General features: G+C 38.9%; 7 protein-coding genes across 7 annotated transcripts; 2 read left to right on the top strand and 5 right to left on the bottom strand.

The window, feature by feature from the left end:
• Positions 1-4379, bottom strand: GCK72_019052 (uncharacterized protein; the record flags this gene model as incomplete). Its single annotated transcript, XM_003115611.2, has 10 exons — positions 1-147; positions 203-375; positions 496-629; positions 733-1141; positions 1270-1717; positions 2315-2403; positions 3462-3616; positions 3662-3722; positions 3784-3922; positions 4104-4379. The coding sequence occupies 10 exons, from the start codon at positions 4377-4379 to the stop codon at positions 1-3; spliced, it is 2031 nt and encodes a 676-aa protein (XP_003115659.2).
• A 381-nt stretch (positions 4380-4760) lies between these two features.
• On the top strand, positions 4761-7358 carry GCK72_019051 (uncharacterized protein; the record flags this gene model as incomplete). Its single annotated transcript, XM_053732858.1, has 6 exons — positions 4761-4853; positions 4910-5108; positions 5471-6019; positions 6095-6271; positions 6324-6853; positions 7191-7358. The coding sequence occupies 6 exons, from the start codon at positions 4761-4763 to the stop codon at positions 7356-7358; spliced, it is 1716 nt and encodes a 571-aa protein (XP_053581771.1).
• A 358-nt stretch (positions 7359-7716) lies between these two features.
• GCK72_019050 (uncharacterized protein) lies at positions 7717-9645 on the bottom strand (the record flags this gene model as incomplete). Its single annotated transcript, XM_003115701.2, has 4 exons — positions 7717-7992; positions 8076-8402; positions 8491-8869; positions 8915-9645. The coding sequence occupies 4 exons, from the start codon at positions 9643-9645 to the stop codon at positions 7717-7719; spliced, it is 1713 nt and encodes a 570-aa protein (XP_003115749.2).
• A 40-nt stretch (positions 9646-9685) lies between these two features.
• GCK72_019049 (uncharacterized protein) lies at positions 9686-10273 on the bottom strand (the record flags this gene model as incomplete). Its single annotated transcript, XM_003115418.2, has 2 exons — positions 9686-10167; positions 10216-10273. The coding sequence occupies 2 exons, from the start codon at positions 10271-10273 to the stop codon at positions 9686-9688; spliced, it is 540 nt and encodes a 179-aa protein (XP_003115466.2).
• A 1608-nt stretch (positions 10274-11881) lies between these two features.
• On the bottom strand, positions 11882-13165 carry GCK72_019048 (uncharacterized protein; the record flags this gene model as incomplete). The annotated part of the gene is made up of 5 exons (XM_053732857.1): positions 11882-12023; positions 12074-12318; positions 12413-12779; positions 12824-13048; positions 13098-13165. The coding sequence occupies 5 exons, from the start codon at positions 13163-13165 to the stop codon at positions 11882-11884; spliced, it is 1047 nt and encodes a 348-aa protein (XP_053581770.1).
• Positions 13166-15523: 2358 nt separating this feature from the next.
• GCK72_019047 (uncharacterized protein) lies at positions 15524-16376 on the bottom strand (the record flags this gene model as incomplete). Its single annotated transcript, XM_003115681.2, has 3 exons — positions 15524-15776; positions 15862-16109; positions 16209-16376. 3 exons carry the CDS (start codon positions 16374-16376, stop codon positions 15524-15526), a joined length of 669 nt encoding a protein of 222 aa, XP_003115729.2.
• Positions 16377-18039: 1663 nt separating this feature from the next.
• GCK72_019046 (uncharacterized protein) lies at positions 18040-19672 on the top strand (the record flags this gene model as incomplete). The annotated part of the gene is made up of 5 exons (XM_003115577.2): positions 18040-18257; positions 18377-18652; positions 19127-19222; positions 19329-19482; positions 19562-19672. The coding sequence occupies 5 exons, from the start codon at positions 18040-18042 to the stop codon at positions 19670-19672; spliced, it is 855 nt and encodes a 284-aa protein (XP_003115625.2).
• Between the last annotated feature and the right edge of the window lie 665 nt (positions 19673-20337).

The following is a 20337-nucleotide window of genomic DNA, read 5'->3' as shown; positions in this document are numbered from 1 at the left end:
TTATAAAGTGGCTTTGGTCAATTCGAATTTCGCCATTATCGGTAAATGATCACTAGGTACGTGCCGGTTTGGCCATGGAACTGCGGAGGTTAGGGTGTCGTATGTAGGCAGATCGAAGCATTCAAGAAGTTGAAGCTTGTCGTCTCCCTGAAACTTCATGAGTTCCGTAACACAATATCAGAATCTGCTTCTCAGAACTCACCGATTTTGTGTTTTCTTTTGTAAAGAAGATGAAATCTGGAGCTGCTGCATCCTTGTGATACGTTGAAATCTTTCTGGTTTGGTGAGGACTCGTCGTCAGTCCTTGATGGTAAGCGGAGAAGAATTGAAACGGGTGACGAATATAGCCATCGAGTACGGGAAGTCGGCCGGAACCTGGAAACCGAGAAAAGTCTCTTATTGTTTTTCGTTGATATTTAAAAATTATGTAAACCCCTCCGGCTAGCCAATTGACTGTTAGGATGCTAATTATGTAATATTATTCGAGAAACTCACTTCCACTTGGGGTAAACATTGAATTCAGTCCTACGGTAGTTTCAAACAGCAGTTTAGCTGATTCACACTTTTTTCCGCCGGGTCGAATGCTTTGTCCGCTCATTGTTCGTATTGATTCTCCTTCGATGAACAGTCTGGAATTATAGAGAAATCATAGAATGAGGATGTTCAAATGTATAATTTTTCTTCCAATAAAAACAGATATCCGAAAGATCAGAATAATTTTAGATTACTAACTTTCCATTCACAATAAAATCGTATATCTTCGAGTTCGGTTCCATATTGAAATCTCCCATTACCAATACAGGCGGTATTGAATTTTTGAATTGAGTAGAAAGTCCGATATCTGATCTCATCTTGTATATCGAGGCAAATAGAATTGCCAATTGAGCCAATTTGACATCTCCACGTTCTTCATTGAACAACAAATGAGTGTTTGCAACCAGGATGATTTCTCCCGTAATTCGACACCTAAGAGCCAGAATTTGACCAATGTTTTCTCGATTTGAAATGGAATTCGGTGATATGAAATAGTTCACTTCTTGATAACCAACACGTTCGAACTTCTCGGGACGATAAAAGATGGCACATCCGTCGTCTTTCTGTTCAGTTCCGTATTTCTGCTTATATATTCCTTCGTAGCCGTCTGCAAGTATTTTTTTTTAATATTAATTTCTTCTAAAGACGAATTGATGTTTTCTGAAAACAATTGTTGCGCAAACTGTATTATCTACCTAACATTGTAAATTTCAGAAACAACAAAACAAATCTTACGTTTTCTCATAAATGGTTCGAAATGTTCTTCGAAATGATCGACTTGAACTTCTTGAAGTCCCAATACATCAGCATCAAATGTCGGTAATTCTTCTTGAAGACCTTTCCACCGATGATTCCATTCCAAAAAATTTTCACAACTTTTCAAATGTCGATACAAATAACTAGTTCTCGCTATTGTCTTTTGGCATAATACATTATACGAACAAATCGTGAATTGTGATGTTTTGATTGCCGGATTTTTGACGATTTGAGTGAGGGATCTCACGTTATTCCATCGACGAGCCGCTCGTTTAGCCGCTGTGCAATCCTTGGAAAATCCATCGAGAATTTTACATAACGAACGATTCGGTGAGATATTGGACAATGAACTAGCGACGAATGTTGTCGCTGGTTGTTGAATTAGATTTGAAGATGATGCAGAATTGTTGGACCAAAAGGTTTCCGCCTGGAAAAACTAGAAGAGCGGCTCGATCCTGCGATTGGGGATCCAATGGGAGAATCCATACTTGTCACGGGCCGGGCCGGGCCCACTAAAAAAATCTTCCGGCCCGGGCTGGCCCGGCCCGTCAAAATATTGAAAAAAAAGCTTGCTGCGGGCCCTGCGGGCCGGCCCGGGCCCTGAAATTTTCAGAGGGCCCGGCCCGGGCCGGCCCGCGGGCCGGCCCGTGATTTGACAAGTATGGGAGAATCATTACAATAGGAACATATTTAATATTACAAAGATTTGTAATGTTTAATTCCAGCACCTATTATTTTCGAAAGTGATTTCTCTAACTTTTCGAGGATGACACGAGATATGTTTTTATCAGAAAAATAAATGAAATCATTTTTTCTTTACTTTCGAGACCAACCGAAGGCCGTATTTTTGAGAACTAGTAAAAATAAAAATGTGTGCTCAGTTTCTAGTTGATCTTTTGAATGAAACGACTGTTTCGATGCTCGAAGCCTTTTAATGAAAGTAGCTTTCATGAAACCCATGATTTTAGCGACTTTTCTGGTTTGAATTTGTTACTTAAGGGAATATGTTTCTAAAAAAACGGACCATTTTAGTCTCCAACTGCGTCATTGTAGTATTATTTTGAGCTGTTGAAGAATACTCCCCAATAATCACAATGCTGTCGTCGGATGATGCTGAAAATACAATTTTTGAGCAATAATTTTAAATTTTTTTTGACAAATTAAAAATAGTGTATAGAAATCTGGCTAACAGAAAACCGAACACAAAGTATGAGTATTAACCACAAAACTACTCATCAACCATCGTTTCTTATCAGTGTGAAAGTGAAACGAGACTGACCAACCCTATGAAACTCTCAAAACTGAAGAATAAAAGAAGTTATCAGAAGCAGCGGCGCTCTTTTTTATTTTTTACATGTTTGCCATGTAAATAATAAGGCGAAACTTCTTTGGATTCCATTGTAACACGGGGTGTGGTTGCAATTTTGGCTCTTGTTGATTTTACAAGTAGAAGAGGACAACGTGTGAAGAGCAGAGGACACACATGTGGCACACAGGTAATTGGAATGGAACATATTAAACGGACAGTGAATGTAACGATACGTTACATAGAGAACAAGAACACTATCACTAGAGGGATGCCGTTGAAATGTGAGATAACACCCATGGAACAGGATGAAAGAAATATATAAATTACTAGTTTTAAATCAATAATCTCTCTAAAAAATGTACAACGAATAAGGAGCCTATAGGACTGAAACACAGCTGCTTCACTACATTGCGAAGCTGAGTTATTGTATTTAAAAGTTAGTTTTCTATTGATAACATCTTTGAAATCACCCTTATCTCTTGTGTAAACTGAACGGGACAGGAAAGTGCGTAAACAGGCATGGAAACAATGTGAGAAAATAAGGAGAGAATGGAGGACAAATAAATCAGAAAAAGAACTTGTTGATTGTTGATAATTAGAAAAAAGAGGAAGAGTCACGTGGAACGTATGGTTCGTGGAATTATCACGAGAGAAAAAGGAATTTCTCGAAATTCCGGTTTTTTGAACTTGGGATTTCTACAAATCCAGAGAAATTGATATTCGAAAATGACCACATTTCAACTTTCGAAAAAGAACCAAGATAACAAGTAAAACAGAAACTATTAAAATCAGAAATACATTGACCGGGAAACAATTTACTCTGTTAACAGTAACATTTATTCACGGACTGCGCACAATGTACCTGTCAACGTGGATAATGTTCTCTTTTTCTTCTTCTTCTTCTTTTCAATTTTCCTATTTTTCAAATCCTCTTTCTCTTCTTTGTCTTTTGGCTCCTCTAATATTACGATATCTGAATCATCGTCGGCAACATCTTCTACCACAGTCAGATTGTTTCTGAAACTGTTTCCGGATTCAATTTCAAGCAGATTCTATGAATACCTCTCATCTACGACTATCTCCTCCACTTTCTTATGACGTGTCAGACATTGATTCTTTGCCACTGAAAGTTGATAATTTTAAGACAAATTCAATTTGTACTTTTGGATATTCACGGTACTCACACCAACTAGAACATATATTGGCTGATCCGGGATGATCTGACTGTACAGTTGGGACAGTTGAGGTTGACGGGACGTCAGTTAATCGAATTGTTTCAATTGGTTTCGGAGGTGAGATGTTAAAAGCATGGAGGATAGGGATCTAAAAGGAAATGATCGACTTTGTAGGAATGACGGTTTTTAATGTTCGTCTGTTTATTTATCTCGTATTCCCAGATTTACTTTTCAATCAAGATCTTTCACGGAAAAAGTATATTCTATTTCCCCGCCTTGAGCGAGCTATCTCTTCTTGACAACCTAGAAAACTTTATTATTTGACTAACATGATTATTTGCTGCCATCTCTGAGCTCTGAAATCCTTGCCACGTGTACTGTTCTGAATATCTGGAACCTCTGCCCACTCCTCCCCTTTGAAATTGATCTTGTCTTGGTGCGAATCTTTTGAAGGTACCACGACTTGTCCCGTTTGTCGCCCTGAATCCTGTCCGTTTTTCATACGGATTATACCTTCTTTGCTGCATACGATGTCTATTTTTTGGCGGTTTGGGTGTATGATTCGCCAGCTTTTGCTGGAAAATTAGTGGTATACTGGGGAACATTGGTGAATAATATTTCAGTTTTCATTATATGAATTCCCGTGACAAAATTGATTCAAAATAATGTACTTTGCAACATCAACAGCGAGAAAAAGGTCGAGAACTTGAAAATTTTTGTCAAAAAACTGAATTTTGCTCGAAAAAAGGTGTACTTTGATCTATGTTGTCTTCCCATTCTTGGGGTTGTTTACAGAAACGATACGATTAAAAATCGATCATTGACCACTTCTATTTTGTCTTGTGTTGCCGTGACGTTAGACTTTTTTTGTCCATTTATGGTTGTTCCTGACCATTTCTTTTTCTTTTTCTCATATTTTAACTAGTTTTTACAGGAAACCGTTTGATAGACAGATTTTCTAACTTTGAAATATTTTCAGTTACAAAATGTCGAAGAAGTTCGTTAATAAACTGGAAGAAACTGTAGATGATGCACTTTTCGGATTAGTTTCATCTAACAAGGATGTCGAGTTATGTAAAGTAAGGAATAAGGAAACTATCGGCGAAAAATGAATCAAAAATGGAATTCATTTCAGAATTCGAACAGAGTAGTGCACTTGTCTCAACTCGACTTAAAAACGGTTTCTCTGATAGCTGGAGGTGGATCAGGTCACGAACCGTACGCTGCCGGTTATGTAGGAAAGGGATTACTAACTGCAGCAGTCGCTGGAAACGTGTTCGCTTCTCCACCATCCAGAAATGTTCAGGCAGCACTAGAAGTGACAAAAGGAGAAGGTATTGAATGAAATACTGATATTCTTTCTAGGTTTACTCTGAATGCACGAGACTAACAACATATATCGAAAAAGTACACGTTGAGTCCCAGGCTACCTATGCAAACGCGCTCTGAAAAAGACATGGTCCGCAATACGTGGCGGTGAACATTAGAATCTATTTTCCTACAGAAAATTTTAGGATACGTGAAAATATTTCATTTTCCACGTAGTTTCTCGTTAGAGCGTGTTCGCATAGGTAGCCTGGGACTCAACGTGAAAGTACAGAATGTTCACACCAATAAGTTTCCAGACTTTACTACAGAACCGCTTCCTCTAGTCATTACATCTTTCTTCGCCGACATAAAATTTACTTCGTTTCAGCTGGTGCCATATTGTTTGTAATCAACTACACCGGAGACCGTCTTAATTTCGGTCTTGCTGCCGAACGATTCAATGCATCTGGTGGCAATGCGAAAGTTGTCACTATTGCTGATGACCTGGCAATCGACAATCCGAACAGTCGAGTTGGAAGGAGAGGACTAGCTGGAGCCGTTTTGACAATTAAAATAGCTGGAGCGATGTCAGAGGAAGGCAAATCATTGGATGAGATTTACGAAATGTCTCAGAAGGTTGTCAAATCTCTTGGAACATTGGGTGTATCTCTTTATCCTGGTAGTTTGCCTGGGAAGAATCGTGAGACAGAGTTGCCAAATGATCAAATCGAAGTAGGATTAGGAATTCATGGAGAGCCGGGAAAGTTTCGTGCTCCGTACGAATGTGCTCACAAAATCATAACAGGATTGATGGGAACGATACAAGTCAAAATGGAAATGAAGAAATCTGAGAAGTTTGTCGTTTTGGTGAACAACTTGGGAAGTGTATCACAATTGGAAATGGGAATTGTGAATGGAGAAGTGTTGAGATGGTTTGGTGAGTAGCGACTTTTGTCAGGTTTTCTCACAAAATTTGATGAAAACTTAATGCAGAAGTTACTTTCCTTTCCAGCGGACCAAAAGATTGAAATTACTCGATTCTATAGTGGAACCTATATGACATCTTTGGATGGTCATGGAATCAGTGTAACTGTTATGAGAGTAGATGACTTGATGATTAGGTACTTAGACGCTCCCGCAACAGCCCCAGGATGGATTCCGTCCTTTTCGGTTGGAGAGGTCAGAGAAGGTAAGATTTCAGGGGCATCTAAATAGTGAACTTGGTTCTAATCAACTTTTAGTAACTCGTGAACCATCCGAAGCCCGACACATCACCGAAATTTCGTCATCAGGAATATCATTGAACGCTGAACTTGTGAGAGGATGTCTAGATGGCGTAGTGAAATCAATGTTGGATTCTGAAGATGAATTGAATAAACTTGACGCGGAGGCCGGGGACGGTGATTGTGGAAGTACTTTCGCAGGAGCTGCTCGAGCAATTCAAGCTTCTCAAAAAGCAAAAGAATTGGATTTTGAGCAACCCGAGACTCTTCTTAAGCAGCTCTCTGTAATCTTCGAGCAAACTGTCGGCGGCACAAGCGGGGCGCTTTACGCGTTGATGTTCAGTTCGGCGGCTCAAGAGTTCCATGATAATGTTGACTCAAATACTATTCTAGAAGCTTTGAAGAAGGCCAACCAAGCAGTTCAAAAGTATGGCGGAGCACGAGTTGGAGAGCGGACGATGGTAGATTCATTGGATGCGATGGTGGAGGAATTGAGCAAAGGATTAAAGGAAAACCAAGGATTGGATGTTTTCGAAAGAGCGGTTCAGGTAGGTAGTGAAACTAAGTCAGAGCACTCTATTTTCTATGTTAGGAGTTTCGGAGAGGAAAGGAGAACGGTAGATATAGTTATTCATACGGATACGAAGTAAGATAAATTATTAAAAGTAGGAAGTTGTGAAAAACTGAGAATTATGCTCCCTTCGGCCGAAAACTGGATGGGCATAACTGAAGAAAGGAGTTAGATGAAAAAGAGTGAGCGTCCGAACATAATAAAAAATAATGATACTTAGAAGACGAAATCCTACAGAAAGCTCAAACCATAAGATTGTTGCTAACAGAAAACCACAACTACGACTAATAATTAAATAATTTTTATAATTTTAGGCATCAGAGCGTGCCGCTGAAGACACTGCCAATCAGAAAGCATCTGTAGGACGTGCAAGTTACACTTCATCGGAATCTCAAACAAAACCTGATGCCGGAGCAACAGCAATCTCGTTATGGCTTCGCGCGTTTTGGACAGCATTTAAACAAGAAATGGGCAAAAAATAAAATTTTCGAAAATAATATCACAGGATCATATGGACCTCATTAAAAAATAAACGTTCCACGTTTTTCGAGTACCTGTACAGAATACTTTATATAACGAATAAACCTATTTTGAATTTCAGTGTAGTGTAATAAATGAATTGTAAAAAAGAATAAATGCACACATATTTGATAATGCTGTAAAAATGGAATGGAGAGAAAAATGAACAGAAAAGTGAGTATTGGAAGTAACACAAGAGGGACAAGGAGATGGAGGAGGATTTTGAAACATTTCTAAACAATTTGTATATCAACATTCTGATTGCTAACTCATTATGGAACATTTATACGACAAAAATAATGATTCGTAGTGAATCTTGACCTATTTCTGAGGCCTTGAAGGCGAACTAAGACTCTTGTTGATGGCACGAAAGAAAACCGGTTGGGGACGATTATCACCAGTAGCTAGGGGACTTTGAGGGTGTGATAACTCATGAAGAGTACTGATTCGGGGTGATGGGGCTGATGTTCGATTTGGAGAATGTATGGAGTCTGAGGGGCCATCTTGGTAATACTGGTCAGTGATGGTGACGTCGAGTTGTCGAAGACGAGTAGATGATCCGTTCGAGGACCCAGATGCCGAGGTCGTGGCACCACGCTGAAAATGCTGGATGCGATTAGAAAAATCAGTAGTGTGAAGTCTTTTCTAGGATATGATCAACCCGAATTTAATAAATTTACCTGATAATCCTTGGCCCCCAATGTTTGCCTCCGTCGCTCCGTCCTTTCTAATCCATCTTCTTCTGAATATCGATACGTCATCTGCGAAACTGTAGACCCAATACGTGGCCTCATTGTCATTTCATTTATCGAATCAATTGATAATCTACGCAGTTCAGCAGGCGAGTAATCATAAACGTTTCGAGGATTCTTGAGCAGAAGTTTGTTTTGATATCGATTAAGCCATTGTTGCCCGAATTTTCCAAGGCGTTTTGAGGTGGCAAAGTTTTCCCGAATAACATATAACCCGAATGGTGTAACGGCGGAGATCTCATTGAAACCGGTTTGCTGAAAATGAATACATTTTATAATACTGGATGTGTTCAATAAAAATATCTCGACCGAAATTGTGTTTTTTTTAAAGGCAATTCCGTACCTTAATGAAATAAATGCCATTATTAATTAGCAAATTGATTGGTTTTCCACATTTCTGTACTCCTTTCAACGACTTCCGAACAAATGTTGTCGGCGGAGGTAGCTCGTACTGCAGAATCCGACCCGAGTACGTTCCAAATAAGACTGTAGGCGGTGCTCCATGATAAAAGCGATAAATACATGCACAGAGAATCGAATCGTAATATTGAGATCTTTCGAAAGTGCACTCTTGTTCCCACGATAACTTGTCATCAGCAAATTTCAGACGCCAAATTCCAGCAGGGCCCATGAAAGAAGATATTAGAAGACGTTGAACATTATTTGATACTTCTGGAAGGAATTCCACGACACTGATGGGACTGGCGTAACGCAGACGGACACTGAAAAAAGAGACTGAATTATTTATATGGGTTTTGAAAGCTTACCTATCCAGAATTACATTGCCTTCTATCATACACACAGACGCAATCAGTACTCCAGTGTCTAATCCAACCGCGGAGTATCGAAAAGTATTGCAAATTTTGCAAGATGTTCTTAAAGTTCCGCCAGGTAAATTGGTGAGAGCTAATGACGGAAACCATTCGAAAACATCTTCGATTTGCTCGATGAATGTAGGTTCGACGCGATAAGCTGATACTTGGGCATCTTTTGAAAATACAAGAAGACAGTGATGATCAGCAGTAAAACTTTTGCGATCTGTGAGTCGACAGCAAGCAACCATTGAAGGAGATGGAATGAGTTTACAGAAAACGACAGTATGTTTCCTGGTGATTCTGTAGATTGATCCGAAGCATTTTGCAGGCACATTGTTTGTATTTAACTCAATCCAAAATACTGCCAGAATCGCCAAACAATCTCCAGTATGTTCCAAACTTAAATCACAGCATCCAAGCTCATAGACACTTCCTCGATTTTCCGGTTCCATCGGCAACAATTTGACCAGATTTACAATTTTCCATTTACTTTTTCTGCATTGTTTATCCATCGTTAGCGCCAAGTTTCCATCAAATGAGACCACGGCGGTAATCTGATCAGTTTTGAGATAATTGGTTGATTCCCAACATTTATTCGGAAGAACATGAGCTCTAACAGATTTTTCAAAAGAATCACTAGTGCCACGTCGAGTTTGACGGAACCAACTGGTGCAGCCTTTCATTTTATGGGCTTTTAAAAATACATAGAAAGCATGATCTCGCTTAAAAAGCTTCAGAGCTCTCCTTGAGCGATTCTTTGACACATTTTTCGGATTCATTCCCTGTCTGTGCTCCTTTCTCCTCCTTCTCGGGGACTTCTTCTTCGAGTTTTTGGTGTTCAAGTTCATTTGAAAGTTCTTGAAGCTCGCGGAGCAGTTCTTGTGACTCTTGCCGGTCTTCTACACTCTCGTCGAGTTGGCAGTAAAATTCGTGCAGTTTCTGTGTCAAATCGTATTTCACAATGTGAGCGAGCTCGTTCTTATTGATGGCACACGTCTGGGGAACCACTTTTTGTCGGAGAAGACTCGGCTTAATCGGCTTATCCTGTGGAACGAAATCGTCGTCGAACTTCTCTTCGATGGGCGTCGGTTTATCTGGTTGCGACAACAATTTGAAAAGTTGATCGTTCTTTAACGACTCAATATCCTTTAAGATTGATTTCGAGTCAATCTTCTTTTTATCTTTCACTGCTTTCAGACGTTTCTCTAAACTTAAATGGTGTTTACAACGAGATTTTTGAACAAGAAACTAACCAAGAGCTGCCAAGTATGACTGCTGATCGTTCGCTTGTGGTGCGAACGGATCCGACATCAAAATTTGATTTATAAAACGTAGAAGTCGATATTTATTAGCCTGAATACTACATGTAGTCGAAACAACGGCAAGAACAGCAAAACGGAAAGAGCGAAGTAAAATCAAGTAAGCTTAAAACAGTACCGAAATCAGTAAACGTTTTTCCATCAAAATTTCTACCGAGCTTTAGTAAAACTGGAAAAGCTTATGAAAAAACCGGAAATCGAACGAAAACATATTTTATTGAATTGCCCTCGGGGAGTACACGATGGGGAATAGTTAGTCCGCGGCCACCAAGAAAAACGCGAATTTTCAAATTTCAAAATATGAATTAAATTTACGGCCGCACAGGGTCTCGGGATGAGTAGTGAAAATAAATGCGCTCCGCTGAAATCTGCTAAAATTTTAGCGCGAAATTCAAAATAAATTTTTTATTTTAAAATTTTATTTATTTATTTAATAGAATTGATCTTGAAAAGATATGAGACAGTCGAAAAACTGGCCAAAAATGCGCAAAAACGGGCATAAACCAGCTCAAAAAGCGCCCGATTAAGCTGCGTATCAAAATGCCACAGTGAAACAGCGAACTGAAAAAATTAAAATTTTAATTTGCCGCCAATGTCTAGTGGAGCGCATACGATTTCACTACTCACCCCTAGACCCTGTGCGGCCGCGACAGCTGCTGTTTCAGCGTTTCCCTAAAATTTAAACTAATTTCTGATTATAGCTTTAAAAATAGCGCATTTACAACTTTCAAATTGACTCGACCCAAAATAGTTGCAAAAAGTGAAAAGTCTTCCCAAATCGAGGCTGTGGCAGCTAAAAAACTTGGTTTAGTTCTAGTGTGGGCCTGGGCCCATAATCCAAGGGTACATCGAAAAAGGGTACATCTATGAAAAATATGATCATAGGGTACATTGAATCAAAGGGTACAGGGAATCTTAGGGTACATCTAGGAGCCATGATCATGGGGTACATCCATAGGGTTATCAAAGGGAAAGAAAAAATCTCACAGTATTCATCAATTTTTGAAAAACCTTTCCAGACCGAGTTCAAGGAAGGTGTTTCTGCTATTCTTCAAAGAGATGAAATAATAAGATTTAGCATTTAAGAAGACGTTTGATTCAATTATAAAAACTACAATATGAGCATCTTGCAAATGGTTGTTTGAATAATTTTCATGTTATTTCATTCCTTTGAAAAAAGCTGACACGTTCCTTGAACTCTGCCTGTGAAAAATTTCTCAAAAACTGATGAATCCAGTGAGACTTCTGAAATTTTATGGAAATTCTGACTCGATGTACCCTTTGATAACCCCATCGATGTACCCCACGATCATAGGTCCTAGATGTACCCTAAGATTCACTGTACCCTTCGATTCAATGTACCCTATGATCACGATGTACCCTTTTTCGATGTACCCCTGGATTATGGGCCGTGGGCCTGGACTATCCATCACCAAAATATTGGAAATAATCTCGTGTGACACCTCAAGTCATTCCCGTGTAATTTATCCAGTGAAATCTGAGCAGAGACTTGAATATCTTTCTGAATCAGAAATCCTTATTATGAATCGTTCACTTTTGACAATAATTTATAAATAATATCGCACGAATAGATTTGAAATTATGGGCCCGAAGGCTTACTCCAGACTCCGAAAAAAAGCATATTTGGATTACATAGAATGGAAGCAACTGTACCGTCATTGGCTCGTATGTCGATCAGCGGACAATTAGTATGTTCCGTGGCTTTTGATAACCAATTATTTCTGTGGTTCCAAATTAGCATTATTAAAAAGGGTTGTTGATTTAAACTTACTTATAATCACTGGCATTTCTTCTTTCATCAAAAACAGACGTTTCAATACCGTTGGTTAACTTATTAAAAACTTCTTCGCGATGCAACTTCCAGTTATTCCTGACTGCTAAACACAGAATACTTGTTTGTTTTCCATCTATCCATCTTTCAAAATAAGAAATGATTTCTTCAAGAGTGATACAAGTTTCGTCACGTTCGTTTACAGAAGATATGTATAATTTTTCTGAATTTGATTCAACAAGATTCTGATAAGTAAACCACTGGGGACTATATATCACAAGAAATTTTCTCGAGATAATCTAAAATATAAAGTGATTTGAGATCAGCATTTTTACTAACCTTGGTGTATCTGAAATCGTCTCCGGGATCTCCGGAAATAATCAGTTCAATATTTTCATTCAAATTGCTGAGAACAAATTCAACATGCCAAGGGTTCAGTGGTCCAGCCTCTCTTGTCTTGTATTTCGAATTTTCTAGAGGCACATAGATGGTTGTTCCTAACTCTAACGTTTTGCATTCTGGATCTTTATTCACTGTCTCCAAAACATAATGGTCAAAGTTCTCGCATCCATCCACATCGATATGATATTTAACATTTTGACAAACAAATGTTTTTCTTATGAACTTTTGGACTGAATCTGCAGACTTTTGATAGTTCTCACTCAATGAGCAAATCTCATAGGCGCAGTCCCGATTCTCGGTTGTGCTGAAATTTCTAATTGTATTTTTTCAACATTTCCGATAATTTACATTGACTGGAACACTTTTCCATCTATAGTAAAACGCTCTGTGAAGTCTTCTGGGTTCGCCACTTCACTGGGAAAAAACAATCTCCATGTGAACCACAACACATTGTTTATCGCCATGTACACTCGATGTTCATTGAAAACTTGGGTAATTACGAACTGTTTCGCTTTTAGTTTCATCAACTCAATTGCTTTCCTACTTTTTTCACTACACATTGCTAGTGCCACTCTGAAAAATGAGTCTGTCAGAGACTAAACAAATTTGCTGGTAGACTTACACATTCAAACTCATAGCAATTTCTTTGAACGGGATGTGGGGAAGCTTTAGAAGAAAGAAGGGTTTCATTGTAAGAACAACCCGTGAAAATCGATGGAAAGACAGGTATCCAACAGAGAGTACAACCAGACTGTGTGGTTAGAGGCATTTGAACAGACGGCGGCCCGGCAGGTGGGGGTAATCTTTACTAATAATATTCAACAGATCTGTTTGTAAGTCCGTATGTCGCCGACTCTAGCGCCCTCTGTACTGAACCGTTTGTAATGAAACTTAGACAAGTCGCTTGGAAATTTGTCCCTGATAATGCCCGAACTTTTCTTTTTTCAAAAATGTCAAATTTGACGTCTTCTGGAGATGATACCGATTTCAACGGTAAATGGCGTTGAGAAAATGAGAAAAGGTGTGTCCCGACAGGGTGGTAGAAGGCTCAAATTATCCAGACTTGCAACGGGCCGGGCCGGGCCGGAATGAGAATTTCCAGGGCCCGGCCCGCGGCCCGGCCCGGCCCGGCCCGGTCGGCCCGGAAGTTCAGTACTGAAAAAAAATTCAAATTTTTTTTTTCGAAAATTTCCAGATTTTTTTGAAAAATATTTCTTAAAAACAATTTTTTGTAGGCTTCGAATGTTTTTGAGAAATATACTTGAGGAAAAATATGGAAAATGTTCAAAAAATAAATTTTTGGACAAAAAATTGTAGTGAAAAAAGTTCAAAAATTCAAATCCGGGCCGACCGGGCCGGGCCGGCCCGGCGGGCCGGCCCGGAATCTTGCAAGTCTGAAATTATCAACCTGATACTACTGACTCGGTGTTTCTTGACTGCACTCTCGAAAGCGCCCCGGCCGCGCGTATTTGGTGTAGCGGTCTACGCAGATGACTCTCACGCATGGGGTGATGAGTTCGTTCCCGCCAGGTCGGAAAAGTTTTTTGGTTTTTTATTTTGATAAGAACATAGACAGCCAGTATATGAAAGTTGTAAATAACTTCGTTACATTCGAGATCAAAAGGGTTAAATAGGTACCTTTTTTGGCACTATTCACACAGATAGGAGTTAACAATAAGAATTAATTCCGCAGCTTCGCGGGGGAGGGAGGCGGCATCGCCGCCGATCAGTAAAGAACTTTGAAAAAAAGTACTTTGGGTGCATTATACTTATGAAGAGGCAAATAAATGGAAGAACACTACTCTAGAAGTGATGGTGATTTGTGAATAAGGGAGTTTGTCAAAGCTCGGCTACCTTCAAAAAAGTAATGAATTCTTGGATGAGAGTTTATTAAAACAGGGTATTTGTCTGCCATATTCAGAGGAGGGAAACGGCGTCACCACCGATAAGTCAAATATTAAAATTTTAGATCAGAATGACCACTCGCTTTTTAGTGAGGGAAGACCACTTTTTCCCCCGCCATACCTGCTACCCGTTGGGAAAGAAGGCGGTGTAAGGAATAGTTATTAACTTCCAGTTCATCTGTAGGAGTATTGTGAAATAGTTTCAGTGAAGGTAGTTCCGGTAAAGGTAAAGTAAAAAGCCGCTCATTCTAAAATCCATACTCCTTCAGGATCGAAAAAAGAAGTTGTGATATAGAAGTATAAGAGAGAGGAACTGGAGAAAACTTTGTTCCTCTGTTACGTATCCTAAGATTCGAGTTTGCCATTAGATCTCGGCTGATCGTTTTCAGCGAACGTATGGGTTTGTTATAACTAATTGTTTTATTTTTTGTTACTGTGGGGAGGGAGGCGGCATCGCCACCGATCAGTCAAAAAATTAAAAATTGATATCGGAATGATCACTCGCTGTTTGAGGTGGCAAAAAAAAGAGTGATCAAGTTCCAGTTCTTCTGTAAGATTATTTTGAAACAAGGAAAACATACGAAGAAAGCTCAGATTGGTAAATTCAAAATCCGTTCATTCTAACTTCTATATTCCATCTGGATAAAAAAAAGTAGTTGGGAAATTTTGTAGAATTGTGGTGTAAAAATGAGAGGTTTTACAATTGTGCTTTGTCGGAACGGACTGTTCAGCTAAGAAGCGCCGGAGGCGCTGTAAAACTGAAAAGGGTGGTGTAGGGAAGGAGGTTGAGTCGCCGTTAGGCGACGTAAACCGACTGGTTAGAGGAATATTTGGCAGATGCGATTGATTGATGCCGTGGATATTAGATTGGTAATGACCATAAATGTTATCAGGATTCAGTTGAATTTGAAGCATTCCCGCTTCCAAATTTCTGGGTTCTCACCTGTTTTTCTTTCAATCTCTTCCCAAAAAATTCTATGAAACCAAAACGAATTTAACACCCAAATATTAAATTTATTTATAAAAAATTGTGACTATAAAACGAGAAGAACGAAATATCTTTCAAGTGAAACATGTCATTCGATGACTAGCAGTGAAATGAAAACTTTAAAGCAGTGAACCATCGAGATAACCCATTATTAAACTATTGGAGTGTGGCGAATTGAATACCCATGGCGTAGGCCAACAACGTGGATTCGACAACGATGGACGAGGAATCCAAATTGGAAATATAGGCCATCAGTTTGGATTGCTCAATGAGCAAAACTTCAATTGATTCGGTTGAATCGAGTACTTGAATGGGATTGAGGTTCTCTGGAGCATCTCCATCCACGTCAACGACCACGAGACATTGAGAATCATCAGTTAGTCCTGGATCGAGGAAGCAGAGCTTGGATCTGAAAATAAAACAGATATTGAAGAAGGCATCTCACTTCAGTCTCACTGTATGTGTCTGTCACTTTCAATATTTGTATAACTCACTCCATAACAACCTTCCCACTGGTATATCCGGTCTCCTCTTTGAGTTCTCGAATCGCCGCTTGTTGAGCTGTCTCTCCAGCATCAATCAATCCAGCTGGCAGTTCCAGACACAATTTTCCACATGGAATACGATATTGTTTGATGAGAACAAGAAAGAGTTTTCCCTCTTTTCGGACACGGGCGAGAATGGAAACTCCGTCGGCTGGGGCTTCGATTGGCTTTGTGTTGCGATGCACTGATTGCCAAACCTATAAAAACAAACAGGTGAAACTAAAATTTGGAGACATCAACGGAAATTCAGTTTGAAAAAGAAAAAGATCGATGTTATTCCCTGGTTAATCACTCACCCCTTGTTGTCCATTAGAGGTCTTGAATCCAACTTGTCGAGTTTGAATCCACTTTCCATTCCATACAACTTCTTGATTGAACAACTGATACGGACAGTTGGCGGGTTGGGTTACTGTGCTCTCTTTCCCGTTTGACGGATTCTGTGTCGTGGATAGTGACGTCATCATATGTTAATGACGGAGGCAAGGAGATTGATCTGAACGCAATGGAACGTGGAACAGGAGAATTGGAAACGGAAGTTAAAAGGTCACGGGGAATTACTTGGGAAACTCGAAATCTGGTGAACGCGAAAGAGAAGTAAGATTGAAAACGTGTTCTGAAATATTTGTTTTAATTATAAAAATGGTAAACCATCTTGAAGTTTTATCAGGAATTTGTCAATAGCTTTACAAACTAATTTATGCCCTGTTTCCTACAAAAACGGACGTTTTATATATTCTCTTCCGGTGAGATTGTGCAATTTTGCACTTAACGATGTAATTTCAAAAGAGGGAATGATTATAGATGCATGCAGAGAAAAAACAAAAGAAGACTTGAATGATGCATTCCTTGCTGGGAAGATGGTTTTTGTATGCTTTACCAAGCAGAGATGGGAACAACACAGAGTTCTCATGATGCATCATGGGAAAACTGAAAGTGATCGACTAGGAAATTTAGTGTGATCGAATAACCAAAAGATCAACCAAAACTACTTGGAATATTGTAAAATGTTGGAAGAAAGATACCAAAACGGTGCTGTAACGAGATTAAGCGATTAAGTTGCAATGTTTCATCATGTTCATTGTGACCCTTATCAAAGTCATCAAGTTGGAACGTCTCTGAATTTCTGATGAGTTTGAAGAAAGAATGATAACAGATGTTTCCGGACGACACTTTAAAAATTAGTGAGTCACTGAATGACTATGAAACATACTTGCGGTGTCGTTGTATCCATTCCCAGCTTCAACTCCCCTTAACTATTTCGTTGAAGCAGTTAGGACTATAATACAACTCTAATAATAGATACCAGGATTAGATAGAAAAATAAACAAAACCAAAAGAGTGAAGTTCAAACAAATGGTCATATGGATTGAATACGATTTAGAGTTAGCGAATTGGCGATGTGCCAGCAAGGAAATCAACTAGTTCATAGAATAAGAAGTATCTCCGGACATGACACAATGCCTTCTTAGTCAGTCTCATCTATCAGTCGAACTGGATTACGGTAGGTTTTCCCAAGGAGAGCTGTAAAAGTACACTTGCTAATCCGACTTCTTTGTGTTTTAGTGATCCTGTTCAATGTAGTTTTTATCATTGTCTTTGATCAAAACGGACACCACCCAACCAACTAAACTTCAAGTAAAAACTGCTTTGGTGCGGTTCTGTGCTCATCTGATTCTCCTTTCTTGATGCCTGGCACCACCGTCTTGTGATACTTCCCATTTCCTGATTCTCTGACTTATCACCTCCTCGAAATTCGGAAAATGTTAATCCAGAACACTGCCGCCCCCATTCTCAATGAATTTCGTAAAAAACTAAACTAACGTCAAAAAGAAGACCTTATCAGTGTTTAGGAAGGCTTAACACTGTGTCCTCGGTTCGAGAGAACTGATAATAAGGTGACAATTCCTGTTTTCTATTCAACACATTTTGACACCTCTTAGCTTAAAGGCCTTTTCCAGAGGCCTCCATCCGGAACGAGGTTGAGTAGTTCAACTTTTTGAAAGTGTTTGACCAGCTGGCTGCCTTGGCTTCACACCTTTTCACCCAGCTCCTCCCTTTTCGAAACTTAAATTTTCCACAAATAGAAATAGTCAAAACTTTTGCAGTTTTGAACCTCACCACCTGATCATGAAGCTGTTCGTTCTACTATTTCTTCCTTTTTTGGCAGCTGAACATTACAGTTACGATGGAGCCGTTGGCCAGATATATTCGCCCAATTATCCGGACAACTATGATAATAGTGCCAACATTGCGTACACTATTACAGTACCAACCGGAAATTACATCCATCTCACATTCTTCGATTTTCTGACTGAGGATTCGTATGATACGCTGACTATTGAGAAGTGAGTTATTAGACAGAATCCGTTTAAGTTATGAGACTCAAGTTGATAGACGTCCTTGAAATAGGTCTAAATAGATTACGAATTTGATAGTTTCAGTTGAAATCTAAATATTGTTTCAGTTACACTACTCTCTCTGGTGATCAGACTGGATTTGCTATCGACATTCAAGGTTCTCAAGTGACTCTCACATTCAAAAGTGACCTGACAACAACTTTCCGTGGCTTTGCAATCCAATACGACATGGTTCCATTTGGTTCTGTTTTTATGCCAACAGACACATGTTCCATTTTCATTCAAAATGGGGCATACGGTATTGTGACCTCACCGAATTATCCAGAAAACTACCCGGATAACAAGTCGTGTGGAACATTGATACACGTGGCTGAGGGGCATGTGTAAGTTGTTTTATTACCTGATCCAAACCATCGTATTTCAATCGAATTCTTGCTAGTTCATGATTCATAATTTTTCCTGTTCTTACTAAATAATGCAAACTCTAGAATAATCATCATTAGAGCGTATTTGCGTCATACACAAGTAGATCATAGCTTCCTCCCTACGCAGAAAAAGTAAGTCATGACGTAATCTGTGACCTGTTTTTGACCAAAAACCATATTTTATATGTTTACCCCACCCTCATTTTGTCGAACTTTTCAAACAAATAAGTCATAAAACCCTCAAAAAATCAACAAGTTTGGAATAATTCAAAAATTATGAAAATGGTTCCATGGGGTTTCTCTCACTTGTTTTTCAAGAAACTATGACTTGTCCGACATCAAAAAAGTCACAGTTTTCCATGTAACATGACGAAATATCTATAATCTCCTACACCCGGAAAAAGCATCAACTATGAGTCATTTTATTTGCAGAATTTCTCTCGAATTCTTGGCATTCAACACCGAAGATAGTTACGATACATTGAGTGTTTTCGACGGAAACAGTACCTCTTTTCCACATTTGGGAACGTAAGTTTCTTTTCTAAACTACTGAAGATATTAATACTGTAGTAAATCTAGCTAAAAATCTCAGCCATTGAGTATTTTCACCTCATCATTTGTCTCTGTTCTTCAGTTACTCTGGCAAAACAGTCCCACCAACCATCACTTCGTCGAGTAACAGTTTGTATCTGTACTTCTCCTCCGATCTGGTTAACAACTATCCTGGATACTCGGCTCTTTTTGTCTCTGGTGTGTCAAGTGACTACAAGAGAGGAGTTTTGCCACAGGTGAGATATAGAAGTTCCACTTTCGAACTATTTCAGATTGTAGATCCCTTAGTTCCATTCTTAAATTCTAGTTTTCCAGACTCTCTCCACCGATTCCATCCTACGTCGTGACAATCAGAAACTCTTGGATTGGCTCAAGAAGAAAGCTGAATCCAAAAAGCTCGTTATCCCGAAAGTTGGATCTAACTAGTAGTCCAAAATCCACTCAATGTATTATTATTATTAATTACACAATAAATGATTATTTTCCGCAGTGTTTTTTGTTATCAAATGGAAAGTGAGTTGATTTGAAAAACAGGAATTAAGAAGAAGAATAAGAGGAAGGTGAAAGTGGGATTGAGGGAAATAATATATGCGGAAAAAAGTGAGTGGGAAGGGGTGATAAGGGAAAGTTGCGGAGAGAGGTTGAGTGATGGGAAAGGGTGAAAAAAGGGAAACTAGGAGGGAATCAACCTAAGAAATTAATGAAATTGAAAACAGGTTTCCAGAATTAGAAGACTTTTTTTCAAAAACAGTCGAGTTCTTTGATAATTAAATATTTTTCCTTCTCATATTTATGAAAACTGAGTTGGATTGAAAAAATTTGAGCATTTGTAAAATCTAACAAAAATTCAAAACTATAAAATTCAAAAAACTAGACTGAATTTGAACCCGATATATTAGTTTTTTTTTCCTGATAGTGAGTTGATGTGAATCTTCTTAAAACTTTTATTCAGATAGTATGCGTCTCCATAGATTATTCAAGTTTTCTTCTAATAGTTCATTCCGAATTCCCCCAGTACCAGAAGTATCAGACATCCTCTTCAAGAAATCATGAAAAATTCCAGTTCCATACCACCCGAAGCCAACTAAAAA

Source organism: Caenorhabditis remanei, chromosome V (genome assembly GCF_010183535.1).
Source record: "Caenorhabditis remanei strain PX506 chromosome V, whole genome shotgun sequence".
Classification (NCBI taxonomy): domain Eukaryota; kingdom Metazoa; phylum Nematoda; class Chromadorea; order Rhabditida; family Rhabditidae; genus Caenorhabditis; species Caenorhabditis remanei.
This window is presented reverse-complemented; position numbering and strand designations above follow the sequence as displayed.